This window comes from Austrofundulus limnaeus, unplaced genomic scaffold, assembly GCF_001266775.1.
Source record: "Austrofundulus limnaeus strain Quisiro unplaced genomic scaffold, Austrofundulus_limnaeus-1.0 Scaffold124, whole genome shotgun sequence".
In the NCBI taxonomy this organism is placed as follows: Eukaryota; Metazoa; Chordata; class Actinopteri; order Cyprinodontiformes; family Rivulidae; genus Austrofundulus; species Austrofundulus limnaeus.
In genome coordinates, this window is record NW_013952526.1 from 266936 (window position 1) to 284684 (window position 17749).

The following is a 17749-nucleotide window of genomic DNA, read 5'->3' on the forward strand; positions in this document are numbered from 1 at the left end:
ACACACACACACACACACACACACACACACACACACACACACACACACACACACACGTAGCGCTTTCTGTATTCATGCCACCTACCTTCGTCCCCATCGTTGGCACTGACTGTGAGAATAGCAAAGCCTACGTCAGCGTCCTCATCCACATCAACTTCATAGGAAGCCTGTCCAAACGTCGGCTTATTATCGTTCACATCGCTGATAAAAACACGAACATATGCTGTGTCTGAGGAAAAAAAAAGAAAAAAAAACAGGCAAAGGCAATTAAAAACCAGAGGTTGTTCTTATTCTGTCAACTGGAACACAAACATCTGTTTTTATTGGTTTGCTTTTTCCTCTTTGCRTGGCAACAACTTAGTCACTTTAGCTATGTGAATCAATACTAGTGCAAATGGAAAAGTTGRAATTCCTCAGATGACACAAAATAACTTATTTCATCTTTTTTATTGTCTTGATCATTCTAGACTGTTCTACCACAAAATCCAACYTTTTTTTCTCCCAGAGGCTGGAGTTCAAAGCACCCTTAGGGTATCAGTGTAAAGCTATATACACTTCCTTTGATATCTGTATAAAAAAAGTGCATAATTTGCAATACAGCTTCGAGATGAGATTAATTATTTAAGGCAGGGTGGAAGAGTTGGTATACAGTTCATGGCACAGATAGGAAACAAATGCAGCMCTTGGAGCTATAGCAAAACAAGCTGCATGTCAGAACTTTTCACATGTTCAGAAGGGTGGGGAGGGGAGAAGGATGAATGCAGGAAGTGGACAAGTGGATTTAGCTGCCATCCACAGCATATCCATGTTTCACACATTGRCCAAACTGCATCCCACAGTCTTGCTCTTCTGCAGAAAAAACTTTCCCATCAACATTGTTTTGTCTTTTTTTTACATGACAACTTTCTGATATTTCATTTCAGTATGCATGCTTAGATTTGCAATGCAAAACACAGAACATGTTGAAATGTCTTTTTTCTACGCTCATCCCACCCCCAATGTCATGTAAGCATGTTCACCAGTTTTCAATGAACTAATTAAGGATAACTTTTGTCAGCTTTGTTTTGAAGAAGGTTCATTCAGCATTAATTGGGTGCTTAAAGCATAGAAAAGGCAACGGTAAGTAAAGTGAAAAGTGTGCAAGAGGAATCAAAGTTCACTATAACTGAAACAAAGAGAACCATTGCATAGAAAAACTTGAAAACTACTYGTAAATGAAACACACAACCTGTGTGATGACTGAAATACTGGATTTTTATATTCTTCATAAATTCATTCTTCCCATTTCATAAAAAAATGACACTGCTTAAGCTTTTGACAGGAAATAAGAAAAAAAACCCACTGATTTGCATCATAGTGAATTTATTTTTTGTTTTCTACAACAAATATATCAGACTAACTCTTTATGACAAGAGGCTTCAATTTCTAAAGTTTGATCTGTTTGTCTCGCAAATGAAACAAAAATGTAGAAGCGGAGGTTCATTTTTCTTTTTCTGTCTTTAAAACCACTTATAAAAATAAATAAGAATCTTTGTTTCTCAAATCTTTGAGATCAAAATACAGATTATGTGACAATGAAAATATTCCAACTTTACTTTCAATAACAATATTTTGGTTATAGTTTTATCAGACATGAGTCATTGTATCGGCACACTAACAAGTTGCAGAAACTGTTGCTATGGTGAACGAAGTGAACATGGTTACAAAATGTTAAGAGGTTTAAACTTTTTGTCACTGTAGTTCTTAAACATGGGGTCAAAGCTTTTAAACTGTATTCAAACCAACAAAATTTGAATAAGTGAGAGTTCTTAAAAAATTTAAAATAAAAAAAAACATATTGGAATTCTGGTTTCTATTAGAATCTGCTAAGTGCTAACAACTACTGCCTGCTGCACAACGTGAAGGTGGGTAATAATCTTTTGCCTGTACATGTTTGCAAATTATCTCTGAACAAATGGTAATGAAATTTGTAGAATGCAATCAATGAGGGTAAATCTATTTAACGTTTAGAGTTAGCTTGATTTGCCACAGCAAAGTAAACGTAGAAAAAAATCAAAAAGGACCTGATATTGACAAAATGCCCCTTTTCCACTAGTGCCACTTGGTGTAGTGTCGGTACGGTATGGTTCCAAGCTCTTTCCATTTGGCCAGATTCATGGAATTGACCCATTTTTAGTATCTACTTTTTGTTGAGGTTCCAAGCGGTCCCAGTCGACACCAAAATGCAAGGTCAGAACACTGTTCGTCACTGATTAGCTAGGGGGTGGAGTTACTGGTTGTGTCTAAGTTGCCTTTACAACAATAACACAATGATACTTTTTTTTTTCAATCATATCAGCGAAATTAGACATGTTTCCATCCAATTTTAACTCTAAATTTTAGCAAATTTTTAAAATTTCAGAACTTATTCGGCAAATGTGTTTCTACCTCTCATTTTGCGCATTAATTTTTTTTTTTCGAAAAACCCAAAAAAATATCTCCACCAACTGCCCAAAACACACCCACTGGAACAAGACTGGAACGTCAATGGAAAAACACCCGAACTGACCCGTTCCAACACTGACCGTACCGACACGACACGCACTAGTGGAAAAGTGGCAAAAATGGATTATAATCCCATGATTTCTTCACAGACAACAAGAATAGTTTAAAACTCTGGTGAAGGAAAATTCATTCTGTTTGCACAGAATTTTAAATGTGCTTCACATATACAGGGGTTAGACAAAWAAAACTGAAACACCTGGTTTTAGACCATAACATCCCTTTCTGACAGCTTCCTCTTGYGTCCACAGTTAATCCTGTTGGATGTGGTTKRTCCTTCTTGGTGGTAACATGCTGACATTACCTTGGATACCGTGGCTCTTGATACATCACAAAGACTTGTTGTTTTGGTCACAGATGCATCAACAAGACATGCACCAACAATTTGTCCTCTTTTGAACTCTGGTACGTCACYCATAATGTTGTGTACATTGCAATATTTTGAGCAAAGCTGTGCTCTTACCCTGCTAATTGAACCTTCACACTCTACTCTTATTGGTGCAATGTGCAATCAGTGACGATTGGCCACCAGGCTGGTCCAATTTAGCCATGAAACCTCCCACTCTAAAATGGCAGGTGTTTCAKTTTCATTGTCCAACCCCTGTAMAAGTTTTTATTGAGATGTCAAAACTATTTTTGATATCAAATGATTAATTCTATGTACTGTGAAGCTGGGATTAAATAGTAGTGTTTGCTCTGTTTCAAGTGACTCGTGGGTCACCTCTGAACGAACTGCACTTATGAGGAACAGTTTAAATAAAACAGGCCTTACACTAAAGAAACAGACAAACACAATGTTTCCATCAAAAAAGGTTGTGTGAGACTTTATATTCTGCAATTAAATGTTCACGTCTAAAATCTGAATTTGTCTCCTGTTCGTGCTTCAGCTGCCAAGTAAAAACACATTTTCTTACACTGACATGAAAGAAAGTTGGTGATATGTATTCCTTTAATAAATACAAAACCTTTTTTCAGCTTCTATTCACTGTTACCAACTCACCAAACAGAAGCTCAAGTTTTGTTTTCTCAAATTCGTTTTTTTTATTTAGATACAGTAAGTGGTTAATTTCTCATCTAAACATAAGAAAAGGAGAATAGTTCACTGTCAACTCTTTGAAGCACACAAATAAATTAGCTGACTTACATTTCTGTTGTCGGTTTACAATAAATGCCAATCTAATTCCATTTTCAATAAATAGAAACAAAAGAGACAAACAATAAATCATTTGTCCCAGTGGGGGGGGGGGGGGGGGGGGGGGGGTTGTGTGAGTTTGTGCCTGCCTGCCCGAGGTATTTCCTAATTTGACCATCACCCATCATTTTATCATAATCGTTACAAAACAAATAACTTCACTCTGCTTCCCTGTAATCACTGGAGCTCTTCATATTTAATTTCGCTTTAGGCTTTTACAAATGTCAAACTAAGCTAGACCAAGAGAGATCCTAATCATCTTCCATCATTCATTTAAAACACAATTACATTCTGAGAAACAAATGTGGTGTGCAACAAAACAAAATGTGACAGTTACGAAATCATTTAAAAATACAATTTTAGCCATTTAACTGAGGAAGCTCCAAAATAAAATAATACACAAAGTGAGGGACACGATGGCCCATTCTAACACAAACTCTAACACACCTTGCTAATTAATGGAATGTACATAATTTGAACTTGTGCAAAGTAACTTACAGTTTCACGTACGAGTAAAAAATACTGAAAACYTTTTATTTGCTCCAGCAGAATGCATGCTGTTTATACCAAATAATCCCAGTKGTCTGGTTAGTGCTGGACAAACAAAAAGCACTTTAAATATTTGAATATCTGAACATACGGCTGCAATAAAGCCAGAGTTTAGGTACAGGCCGACTACAACTCTGCAGCATCATTAAAAGTTCAGAGACTGTGACTTTATCGGCTCATAGATCCACAGAGACAAACAAGAAATTCCCTCAATAAACAAAGTGGGGCTCCATGGTCCAAATTATGAAATTTTATGTTAATATTTTGTTAAGTGGTGTGTGTCCTCTGCAAGCCAGATCATTACAGCACACTTGTAATTCTAAATTGAAGGATGTTTGGGGTTGTTTAGTTCATAAATWAAATGAGTTTGTCATCAAATTGTCACTACTGACAGACATTCATGTCTTTTGAAAGCCTTTCATTTATTTTTATGTACAGTTTTCATTTACATTTTAATATCTTTTTCCCCTCTGCTTAACTGGATATTGCCTTTGTTTACTTCTTACTCTGTTTTTAAAACTGGWTTGAGGATTTCATGATTCTGGCCTGTTTTGCTGTTGTTATTTTTTTTCTGACACCTTTCTCCTTCCACCCATCTGTCTCAGCAGCTGTTCTTTTCTTCATCCACGCTCTACTCTAGTAGAGCATGTATGCATTTCATCTGGAAGCAAATGAGAGAGAAGTAGAAACATGGAGGGGAGAGAGAGCACGAGTGACAAACTGAAAGATGTAGACGCCCTTTGGTCTTTGAATAGAAAGATGTGCAGATGTGAGATGAAAACAGAACGAGGAAAACACATTTTAGCAGCCTAATGGAGATTTGGAGACGTAAATCTAGAGCGACTGCCTATCGCCAAACCCATTTGTGTTCTTCAGCAGCTACCGTGTAATTGTCATGTGAAGTGGATTGTTTGTTTTAAATAAAGTCAAAATACAAACAAAACCGCCAAGGTACCATACAAGTAAAACATTTATGATGAAAGGAGAAACATACATGTTGCCTCAAAATTTGACATTTTTTTTCTCTTAGGTGAATTAATTTGAAACTACAATTAATGTAGACAATATTGTGTACTCTCTGAGAAACTTTATGTTAAGCATTTATTTCTATCAGTGTGCTCAGTGAACTCAGTCAGTGAGCTAACACAATAAAAATATTTGGAAATAATGGTTTTAAATGTCCAGGTAAAGGCACACAAACCAAAAAGTATTTTATTATTATTATTATTATTATTATTATTATTATTATTATTATTATTATTATTATTATTATTATTTATAAGTTTTTTTCCTCCTCTGGGAAAAAAAAACATTTCAATCACTCACTTGTCTTTAACAGTAGGTGACAAATATTCCCACCTTTTATTACCTGCCATTATCTTTATACAATGTAGTTAACAGTCAAACTGTAGAGGCAGTTCAGTCCTCGTAAAGATAAATGATCCTAACAGCAATTTCATTCTTGTTTATGTTGCCAAGAGCCACAGGGTATCCTTTTATTTTGATCCAATATGGCAGCTTTCGAGATGGTGGCCATGTTCTGGACTGAGCGTAATTGATAGGGCTCCTCATTCATTACTCGATGGAATATTATAAGTATAAGCTCACTGGCTTTTTAATCAAGCATCAAAGCATAAAAATATACTAAGCGGTAAAGTGGAAATTTAAAACTTTGTTTGACATACTTTTCATTAATCTTGTACATAAATTGTTGAAACGCTAACAAACTATGCTAAGACTACAATCAGAAAATAGCTATGAATGGAAGTAATAAATAAACTGAAGATGAACATTGAAGTGTTGCTTTGTGTTACCAGAGTTGGGTTGTCCATGCTTGCCAGGTCGTGCTGACTCCCAGCCATCCACAGACTGAACCTCCAACAAGTATGAGCTTTTGGTCTCTCTGTCAAACACAGCCTGAGTGTAGATGAAGCCCAGCTCAGGGTCGATACGAAAATACTGATGGTCTCCACTACGATCTTCCAGCAAGGAGTAAGAAATCTGACACAAGATTGAATTGATCAACATCAAACCAAGAACCTAATATTCTACCACAAGATAACTAGAATGATAAAAAAAGAAAAGAAAAAAGAAAATGATTTGGCACAGTAATGCAAACTGATGATTCTATGTAAATTCCTATTGCTTTGCAACTTTTTTTAAATTAAAGCTGAAATATCGTCTATGGCAGGGGTGTTCAGTCATGGTCCTTGAGGGCCGCCATCTTGCTTGTTTTACTTGTTTCCCTGCTCCAACACACATAAATCAATGACTGAATCACCTATTCAAGTTTTACAGAAACCTGTTTTCAATCCATTCCAGATATGCTGGAGCAGGGAAACAGGTAAAAGATGCCGGACAGTGGCCCTTAAGGGGCAGGACCAGACGCCACTTGACTACAGTAGAATGCTTTACTTTTACCTTGCCATTAAGGCCCAAGTCGAGGTCATTGGCTGAAACCTGRAAAACCAAAGTTCCAGATTCTGCTCCTTCAGTGACTGATGCCTCGTAGATGGAAGAAGTGAAAAATGGGACATTATCATTAACATCTGAAATGAAAGAAAACAGAATAAGAGTGTGATTAGAGCACACTCAAACAGTTTCCATTTAATATTAAGAGGACTACAATTTATTTTTCAGTTTAGTTTAAGTAAATTATGTTTTAGCACATTTTTTTCTTTTATTAGTAGATGCATTGGTGTCTCTTAAAAGTTTATTTATAGTCTTTTTTATTTCCATGTGTTGTTTTGACATTTTTCTGTCTCCTGTTTTTGCTTTGCCTTATCTATTTCTGCCTCATTAAGCAAATAAGGAGGGCTGTCCTTCTTGGGTCAGCTCCTCTACCACTGGTCAATAGGCAGGAAGGAGCTGGATCCATGTGCAGATTGATTGTACATCCTTATGTTGCTTCAGTTTAGCTTAAAGTTCAAAGTTTAGTAAACAAACACAGCTAAGTGTTTTTTTTCCTCCTAGTCTTGCCTCCTTGTTTTCAATGAATTGCTATGTTTGAACTGCATTTATTTAATGTGCCATTTATATGCATTTCTGCTTTTATTTTGAATTATGTTAGTTTAGGTCCTCCATACAGGATTCACCTTTGAGAGTAAAAATCCTAAATGGTTTGTGTAATTTATCCACTGGTGTTTTGTATCCTCTCCACAAACATTCTACCCACATACAAGTGTAATGCAGAACACTGAACACCTTTTATCATGCATCTGCAGAAATTTATTTTGATGCTGGTCTTCAAGCCAAACTTCTAAAGGCTTCTTATAAAGTAGACCTGTGGTCAAGTCTTCTTGACAACTACAATTCCACAATGTGTAATGTGCCACAGCTAGTTGTTCCAAGTATTGTGCTATTGGCCTTCAAAACAGCTCAGCCTCCCTGATGTCTTGGTCACATCAGTACAAGAATGAAAGGACAGACTGTTCAGTGCTGTACACAGTTAACGAAGCTAGTAATGAAGACCGATGGGACATAACAGGAAGTTAGATTTCCAGAACAGTAAGTCACATTTTAACAAAGCTGATCWAAGTCCAAAGGTATTACAGAATTTGCTCAGAACGTGCCACAGATTAACTCTAATGCTGCTCCATGTGCCGGTTTCATCCTTCCTTGTCTTCTAAGCAAATGTCTTAATCTATGGACAAAAAAGTAGGTCTTAAATCCATTACAGACCTCCCCCTTTTTCCTTAACATAATTGCCTCTGGAGAAGTCAAAGAGCTTTCTTATTAAGACAGATAGCTATACAGGGACTCTGAGCCAGGAGTGGGTCTGTGAGAATTAATTATTCCTCGCTACTACAAACTTGATGGGATGCTGTTTGTCTGGGTTGTTTGTGTATGTACATGTGTCAATGATGCAACAAAACTACATGCAAAAAAATGTGAGGCATTTGTAGAAAAAGCAAGGCCAGAGCTAACAAACACCAACTTACTGAGATGTGATGCAAAAAACACAACTTTGATTACAGCCAGTGAATAACCTACATATAATTATATTTGGAGCACACAGGAACATGACCTGACTGATTCTAGTTTTCATTTATTTTTTTCTCCTGTACTCTATTTCTTCTTATTATTTTTTACCTGAACACAGTGGTTGTTGAATCTAATTCTTGCGTTGATGGCATCTTTTTTTTTCTCTGACCCATAGCAAATCCTGACATGTTGATGTCAAACAGCCTGTAACCTGATGCAAATTATACTACAGAGTATATTTTTATTTATTTTCTTATATATATTTCTTATATACTGTTGTATTGAACTGCATGAATTTTATATAAAATCTATGCAGTTCAATACAACAAGGAATCCATACAAAAGCTTACCAGTTACATTGACATAAACTGTAGTGAAGGCAGCCAGTGGTACAGCAGCAACATTCTGAGCTCGCACTCGCAGAATGAAATTCCTGGTGGTCTCGTAGTCCAGGGGCTCTGCCACCAAAATGGACGCCGAACCATCCTCGCGGTTGGGGGTCAAGTAAAAGCGAACGGGCATGTTAGTCTCTGGGACCATCCCATCTTCCAAATTATAGGTTACCCTTGGATCTCCAAGTCTGGAGGTGGCTTTGATGGTCTTTGTGGATACAAGGGCAGAATACAACAAAACATTGTTTTTAATAGTTAAATTAAATTATGATACATTAAACTGTTCAAAGAGACATCCAGAGTTACTAAATATTAAATCAGACATAATTTACTTTGTGAACAAATTTGACTTTATGCGAGTTTTATAATTTAGCCTAAAAAAAAAACATAAATAAATTCAAAATACCAATTTGGCTTTTGTAAATTCAGCATAATAAATTATGTTGCTATTTATTTTTTTGTTTTCTCCCATTGTCAATTTTAGCAGTGTACGAACAAAATTTTAAACTACTATTCATTTGCGTTTAACAAAATCTCTGGATCTCACATTTACCAACTGCAGGAGCTGGAAATTGTTCAGTGCCAGTAGTGACCCTCAGGACAAGAACACAAATGTAAAATGTGGCTGCCGAGCTAAAACTGAAGTCTGCATCATAAATAGTTCAACAGAATCTGCCCGAACGGAAAAGGAAAATGTTTTATATCCCATAATAAAGAGCAATAAAAACATGAAGTAGGGGGCTGTTTCACAAAAGTAGCCATCTGATATCTTGTGAGATCAAACAGAGATACATCCTGATTTTTTTTCTGTTTCACCCTAAACCAATTAAAAAGGAGTTATTCAACACACGACGCCAATTAAAATTTGAAAAGGGATTGATGCAGCTTGCTTWTACGTGACCTAGATGTAGCCATTTATTTTACAAATGATGATAATGAAACGTTTTGTGAAGCATAGAGACCTGACAAACATCTCAAACCACTTTGTGTGACAATTTAGGCCATAAAACCCTTAAAAGTCCAGGGTGAAGAAATTACAATCAACTGAATGTCATTGTATCTTTCCGTAATAGTCAAATCAACACTGAACTACCACTTCGATTAATGCAACCGTGGGGACCATCCTCCCCTCTTGCTTTACCAGGAACATTCACAAACACAATAAAKTGCACACATTCTCATATAAATGACTTTCCTGTGTCTTCATTCTCATCCTGTGAATTCACATATTCATCAGCCACTCTAATGGACTTTACTGCTTTCACGAGAGTCTTCGAAAATATTGTGAAGTGTTTTAGTGTTGTGAAAGAGAAGCTGATTATCAATGATGGAAAGAAGTAGATGTGATACATCTGGACCACACAAGGAAGTAAACAATACAATTTGGAGTGTTCCTGAATGAGGGCATTTGTCTGCAGCTGTGGTTCCTAAGCGTGTAGCTTCCTCGTCATTYCATATATTCCTATTCAGTGCTGATAAAGATTGGCTGAATGTTCTAAAACTACATCAAAGCTAAGATAAAGACAGACGGCCTTGCTTTCTTAAAATGTGCTCAGGAGCAAGCAGTTAACAAGCAGGAACAAACACCTGGCTGGAAAAGAACTGAACAATGGGTTTACCCTGATTCTGTCAAATTGTTATTAAAGTAAACAAAATCATTTTCAAAGTTTTTTTTAACAACAAGAAAAGAGAATTATCTGTTAACCTATTTGGTCCTCCATAGTTTTAATGTTGACACAGAAGCATAGGTACTTTTGTAACCTGGTAAAAACCAGCCCCCTGTTCTACGCTTTGCTTCATACCGAGGGTCTGGAACCTCAACTATTGAGATGAGACTTCTTGTTGTAGGTGTGGACTCTAATGATTGGATCTGGTTTTACTCAATTGCTAACATTTGGCCGTGACGTTTGCAGTGTGCTAGCTCGACTGTGAAGGAAGCTAGGCTAAGAAGCTAACCGGAAATTTTGTTCCCTGTAAACAACCATCCYCTACTGACAGGAGAACMTTCTGAGYCAAACGAGATGACTGTAAATGAGTGCGCAGGCGCTGTCAGGCAAATTTAATTCAATTTGGAAGCCTCATTAACATGGACTGGCTTCATTTACTTCCTCACCTGCCACTGCTAAACTACTGGCAGATTAAAACAGTCCAGAAAATCATCTTCACAACTCCTCCTGTTTGCTGATTGGCCTGGTTGAAATTCTACCAGARAAATCCTTGTCTATAGGAGAAATTCCAGAGGAAGCAGCGAAGGGAAACTAGAACTGAGTGGAACTGCATAGAAAGRCAAGGGCCAGGCTAGTATATTTGAGGGAAAAATATTTATATCAATTAACAAATATTGCAGAATGACATCACAAGTGCCTGTTGAAAACCTAAAGTAACAGTTTCCATTGCATAACATTTGGATGCATWCAATATGTCTACACGGTAGTATTGCATTTATTTGAGCAAGTTGAATTTTCATTTTACTTGTCAAAAGCCCACTCACAACAATCAACATATTTATTAGTGTTTACTGTTCTTTTTTGTCAAATATTTCAAAAACATTCTGTTTCTTTATAAAATGTTTAACTACTTTCAAACATGAGCTGCAGTATTTCCTGGAATAGACATATGTAATTGTCTRTTTATACTCTGTGCACCAACCAACATATTTGCAGGCCAACTTACCACGATGGGTGTGTCTCGAACAGTGTTTTCTGGTATCACTATGCTATAAGTGTCATTATCCCACTGTGGAGGCTGGTTCTTCACATTGGTAATGGTGACAGCCAACTCTACAGAGCTGCTCCTGTTCCCTCCATCTGTAGCCACAATTTCCCTTGTGATGTAGGTCCTCTGTGTCACAAAAAAAAAGCTTAATGATGTGCCCTTCCATTGCTAATTATGGGATAAAACATAGTGCACTTCGATCTCACAGATTCAATAAAAATCCTATTTGTTTATTTTGTACCATCTCTGACCAAATTGACTGTAGAGTCAAACTGGGTAAAAAAAAAGATTAAACCGAAAGGCTTAGATTATCAAGTAGCAATAATTTGAAGAAAAAAACTGCCTTATTGACTGCAGCTGAAGAATGTGTTTCCTAAAAGTTAGTTTTTCTCCTAATTTTGTAAGTTTATTTGTATTGTATAAGAATAACAAAATTCAGTTGAACTTGGTGTACTATATACTTTTATAGGGTTTGAGAATTATTAATCCACGCTTTTCCATGTAGGCTCGCAGAGAGCTGGCACCTATCTCTAGTTATTGGAAGAGGGGTAGAGTACATCCACCTTTTTATTTATCTTCTTATTTTAAATTTGTATACTGACAATGAATTACAAAAATGTAAAGTAACATTAGGTACTCCGTTTATAGAAATGGTATGCATTAAGAGAAAAAATAAAATATAAAAAAAAAACAAAAAACTTTAATTTTAGTGTAAAAAAAACAAACTGACATAAAAGGAGATATAAAGTGTTGATCATTCTTATACACAATCATCTCAGTGCTAGAAAAGGTTAAGCTGCGGAGTCACAGACTAGTTGGCAATCGTTACATGGCAATTTGCTCTATTTGTTTTTAATGTTTCCAATGTGATTGATTTTTCCATGCTGGTAGTGAAGCAAGTGACAATAAAGTGAGACAAATTCCAGATCTTCTTATAGAAAGAAAAAAAGCGTTTGTGAAGACTGAATCACATGCATATACAGACTGCATGTCTGTTTCTGGCCATTTGGTTTAGGCTCTCTCATTGTCAGCAGGTGCTCAACCACAAACATTTTGTTTTTACGGTAACTTAGTAACAAAAAGTCATTTAGTTTAGTGGGAAATATGTGACTGAAATTGTGGATAAATAAGGGACCTTATAATCCACATGAACTCAAAGAACATTCAGTTATTTTTCTTGACTTCAAAACACTCCTAAACATTTACACAGTTGTTTCATGTAAGTATTCTAGTTAAAACATTTCAAARTTCATAATAAATGCTTTTTAGTTAGGAAGAAGATGATGTCCAAAGAGTTTGTAATGTGATGGGTTTTTTTTAACTTTGAAAGTATATACCTGTGAGATGGGCTGGTGGACGTACACCCAGCCCGTCAGTGGGCTGACTCTGAGGTACTCAGGCTGCTCACTGGACATACTGTACGTAACGGCTGCATTGGTGCCAAAGTCATCATCATGAGCTGCCACCCGCAAAAAACTAGTTCCAATCATGGTGTCCTCACGAAGGAAGTCTATAAGAGAAAAAAAAAAGTAGTATAGTTGCTGTAACACTGGTTCTTTGAGGCTTATGCACATAYATTTTACCAGATTATATTTATATTTTTGATACAGTAAGCAGCATGTACTTTGTATGAAGGAAAAAAAACAATTGAAAAATATATATACATGTATATTTGTGTAGGTGTAAGCCCTGCTGCACAATATTTTTCCATGCATCCATCCATTATCTATACCCGCTTCTTCTTTTCAGGGTCATGTGGGTCACTGGTGCCCATGTCCAGCAGTCAAAGTGTGAGGGGTGGGGTACACCCTGGACAAGTTGCAAATCCGTCACAGGGACACATAGAGACAAACAACCATTCACTCTCGCCTAGAGACAATTTAGAGTTACCAATTAACYTAAYAGTCATGTTTTAGGTGTAAGGGAGGAAGCCAGAGTAGAGAATTCATGCATGCATGGAGAGAACATGCAAACTCTACCCAGAAAGGAACCYGGGCTGGGATTTGATCTGGCAACCTTCTTGCTGAGAGCCCACATTATTTGTTTCACACAATATTTACTTACACTCATATCGAATGTTCTCAAACTTAGGGCTGTTGTCATTCTGGTCCAGGATAAGAATGTTAAGCTGACAAATTCCAATCAGGGGATCAGCTGCCTGGTCTGTGGCTGTTACTGTAACTGCATACTCCCGTTGGCGTTCACGGTCAAATTTCCTGGCAGTCAGAATTGCTCCTGTGAAGACCAAYAGAATGAAGCTGAACAGGCAGTCATATCATATCAAAGAACTGTTTGACTCTTATCCTACAATATTGCAATTTATAAATACAATGATCTAATTACAGACATATATTTGCAAAAATGAAAAGTGTGTTATACAGAGTGCCTTATTGTTGATGTTTTATTATTTCTTTCTTTCTTTCTTTTTGTGGCTTTGTAGACAAGCCTCTGAGACATGTACAAAAAGTAATATTTATCAAACTATATTATTGCTATTATATTTATTTTTATTTTTTACAAATTTCGTTTGGCAAAAAACAAATGTGAAAAATGTAATATTGAGCAAATTATTTCCATTTCTGCTGCGTGAGGAGAGGTCAAGAAACTATCCAGGAAGTCTTCTTGAACTCATTTTTATAAACACTTCAATGTTTAAAAAAAAGACAAATGGGGGGGGGGTACTATGTGTTTTGTCAACCATGACAAAATGATCTTTGTATGTTCACACAGTGGAGTGTTTAATCACCAGTGTCTGGATGGATACTGAAAGCAGGCACAGTGGAGTCTTTGTGCATGAAGCCATATGTGACCCTGCCATTGGAGCCTTCATCTGCATCCACAGCATGAACCTGCAGAACGAATGTCCCTGCTGGCTGGTTTTCCAGGACTGATGTGCTCTCTCGGTACTGCTGACACTGGGGAGAATGGGAGAGGCTGTGAGAAGAGGTGGGAGGAAGATGACACCACTGCACAGTAGCAATGGAGAAACTCAAGATCATTTTGTAATTCTATCAAAGCAGTAAGCTGAAATGTGAGGAATACAAGGTTATTTATGTTAAAAGGACCGGTTTGGGAGAATGCTTCATATGCTTTGCTGTAAAGACAAACTGTGCAGCACTGAAATTGGTGCACAAATGCAAAAAGTGAAAMGATGTTATCAACAGTTTCCAATTCTCATGAAGGCCACTGTTTTAGTTTTGAAACATAAATTATTCAAAAATTGCATAGCCCTTCTGGAAGCCCTTGAACATAAACATGCATTACAGAACTAACTTGACTAAAGTCTAAGCAGGTGGCAGGACATTGGGCATTTTCTGACACTGAATTATTTTGTATTAGCCTAGTTGTAGCTCATTTTACAAAATACATATACAACACAGCTTGAGTTTAAATAAATGTTCATCATGATTTAATGACGAGGTCTTGCAGTGACTTATAAAAAATCTAAAACTGCACCAGTTTAGCTCCTTGTGTAAGTTGGTCAAATAGGATTAAGGGTTTTTTATTTCATTGCTATCGCACAATGTTTGATTTCTCAAAGGTTTGATTAATTACTGAACTTGTCAGAAATATAGGGAGTAGAGCTTTGTTCTTTTAATTTCAACACTTCCCATATTTTCCTTCCTGGCAAATCCTAACTTTTTATCTGCTCTCTAATCTTCCCCCCCCCCCCACACACTCCTTATGCATCAGCTTTCTTTTGTGGGCTTTAGTGAAGTATCTGTATTCTACAGAGTTGGGAGAAGAGAGGTATTTCCTCCATACTGCCGTTCTGTGTTATGTCTCCCCTTGACACTACTTTTTTATTTTATTATATTTTTTTTCAAATCCTCTTACGTCTTCTCTCTTTGTAGCTTCCACACTCTTTGCCACAAGCACTTTTTAATGTTGCTTTAAGTTTCCTGTRGATTAGGTTGGGTGTTGGGTGAATACAAGCCTAGATGTAGACATGCTGTTATCCAGAAGGGTCAAAAGGAGTGCAAGTGGATACAAATGAAAATTTAATGTGAAGCAACTTGTTGTCAGGTGAAATAAAGGGGACACTTTGCATGAAACACAATAAACTAATATAAAAGGGAGTTCAATGACCATTTAATATCAGTTGCATCTGAGTCATGTAGAATTATTCTTGTACAACTTATGACTGAACAATTAACGTTGAAAACACAATAAAGATGCCCATACCAGTTCACCCTCCTTCATTGCAAATTTTAGTGAGATATAAGAAGATGGTTGGAAGGGCATTTGTGCATATTCAGTTCAACATGGCCTAAAAGTAGGGAGTGTAAATAGACAGACACTGTGATCAGGTACTGTACATGATATAAAGTTGTCTAGTTGCGGACTTCATTTTGATTTAGAATATTGCGTTGTCTGCTGTTTTTTCTTCACAACACATTATGAATTTTGTGTCCCAGGCTATTTTTATGACTAAAACATTTCACTATAACAAAAATAGTACCCTTGAGATGAAATCTCTTGACTACTGAAAAATTCATTATTGCTTTTGAAATGCTTGAATACATCATCAGTGACTGTGGTCTTTTAACTTTGTATTTGTCACACGTARGTAATGCACATTTTTTTAATTCTTGCATTTGTGCACCAGAAAGCCTTTGGCAATTTTTTTTCTTTATCCAAATCTACCTGTTGATTTTCTTGATTATTTCAAAGAGCACTGATGTGGTTGTTTTAAATCCAGTCAGAACTTCAGGCAAAATGCTTTAATTTTGTGAGTCTATCAGCCATGACCCCCATTCTGCTCCACAACTTCCTGGTATTTGGCATGTCTCCTCTCAAGAGCCTTCTCCATGAGGCTAAAGGTTAATAATAAATGTAATCAGTGCTAGTGTGTCTGTACTCTCACTGGCACTGGGAAAAAGCAGAACCCTGCTGTATCCAAGTAATCACTCCCTCTCTGTGAGAGCCTCTTGCTCTACTGATCTTGTCCTGAGCTCCTGAGAGTCTACAGTATGTTGAGACTTGGCACCAAAACAAGATAAAGGGGTCTTTCCGCTCAAGTGTTCTGCTACAGATGTTTAAGACATATAAACTAATATCGGACGTATTTACTAAGAATTGAAAAATTGTGCATTTTTTACATTTATTTAACAGTGTTTAATATTTATCTTACTCAAATTATTTTCCATTAACATCCAATTTATTTTTAAATTCAGTTGAGAGTATTTTCATTGTTCAATTTGCATAGATTTACTTGAAAAAAGGTATAAAGGGTGGATCTGTAAGTTATCAGCTTCAATCATCATCAAGTGGAATAAAGGAAATAATACACTGCACATTTAGAGCAAGATTTAAATAATTGATTCTCAAGAGAAGCAACTGATCTTAAACTGCAGTATAGTGTTTTATAAACTTAACCTGTAAGGAATCATGGTGACACTGGTGTCACAGTCCCTTTTGGCATCGAGAAAAGTATCTTGTTTAAACACTGACTTTAAAACTCATGAAGTCCATAAATGACATCTATTTAACACCCTGGCTTAGTCACATGATTAGGGAGGGACTCTGRATACTGTAGTTTTCATTTCCAGTGTCTCATGCACCCAGGAAGGTAGTGTGGCCACTAAGACATTTTTAAAAAAAACTTTGTTTCTTTTGAACAAAGCAAGTTTTCACTCATACAGCTGTTCTAATCCTTAGACAACATGTCTTATATCACATATAACTCAGTTTGACAGCATTTCTAAAACAATTTGATATAGAAAAGGTTTATCAAATACTGACATGTCACATGAAATATTGGCATATATGTCACAACAAAACTCTAAACTGTACAGAACAGTTCCATGTGACATATTTATCACAATGAGACAAACACTAACAATCTGTTTAGTCAATTTAGCTCATTTAGTTATTTAAGATATTTTTTTTCTGTTGTTCATTTGAAATCACATTTAAACAAATAGGCATAGAAATGTATTCAATAATTTAAACGAAATGTATCATATACTGTATGTACTCAATATCCAATGTGAACTCTATGTGACATTTCTACTGAGTGGAGGTATTAAAAGGAAAACTTCAGAAACATGTAACATTTAATCTATTTGTTATAATCTACAATCCCCATAATTTTCATGAAAGTAGAAATGGGTTTGGGTTCTGAAGGGATGAGATTGCAACAATGCTGTGTGAAAAGCATCACTTATGTGGAAATACACTTGTGTATTTATGTTGTTTCCCCATTAAGCCAACATGTGCCAGTAAATGTACAAATACACAAGTGAACAACTATGGACTGTGCATGTTCTATTTAACATAAAACAATGGGCCTCATGCAAGAACATGTTCGTATGCACAGATTTGTTCTTAAGTTGTGCGTACGAGTGATTTAGGAGAATTTGTGGCATTCACC

At 36.4% G+C, this 17749-nt stretch overlaps 1 protein-coding gene across 1 annotated transcript in view; it reads right to left on the reverse strand.

Annotated features, from left to right (window-relative positions):
- si:ch211-186j3.6 (neural-cadherin) overlaps window positions 1-17749 on the reverse strand; it is a gene marked incomplete in the record, with an annotated part of 280048 nt that overhangs the window by 116104 nt on the left and 146195 nt on the right. The window contains 8 exon segments of the mRNA XM_014015180.1: window positions 86-229; window positions 6097-6283; window positions 6704-6831; window positions 8617-8866; window positions 11332-11499; window positions 12711-12883; window positions 13438-13608; window positions 14120-14288. Of these exon segments, the coding sequence (XP_013870634.1) occupies window positions 86-229; window positions 6097-6283; window positions 6704-6831; window positions 8617-8866; window positions 11332-11499; window positions 12711-12883; window positions 13438-13608; window positions 14120-14288 (1390 nt within the window).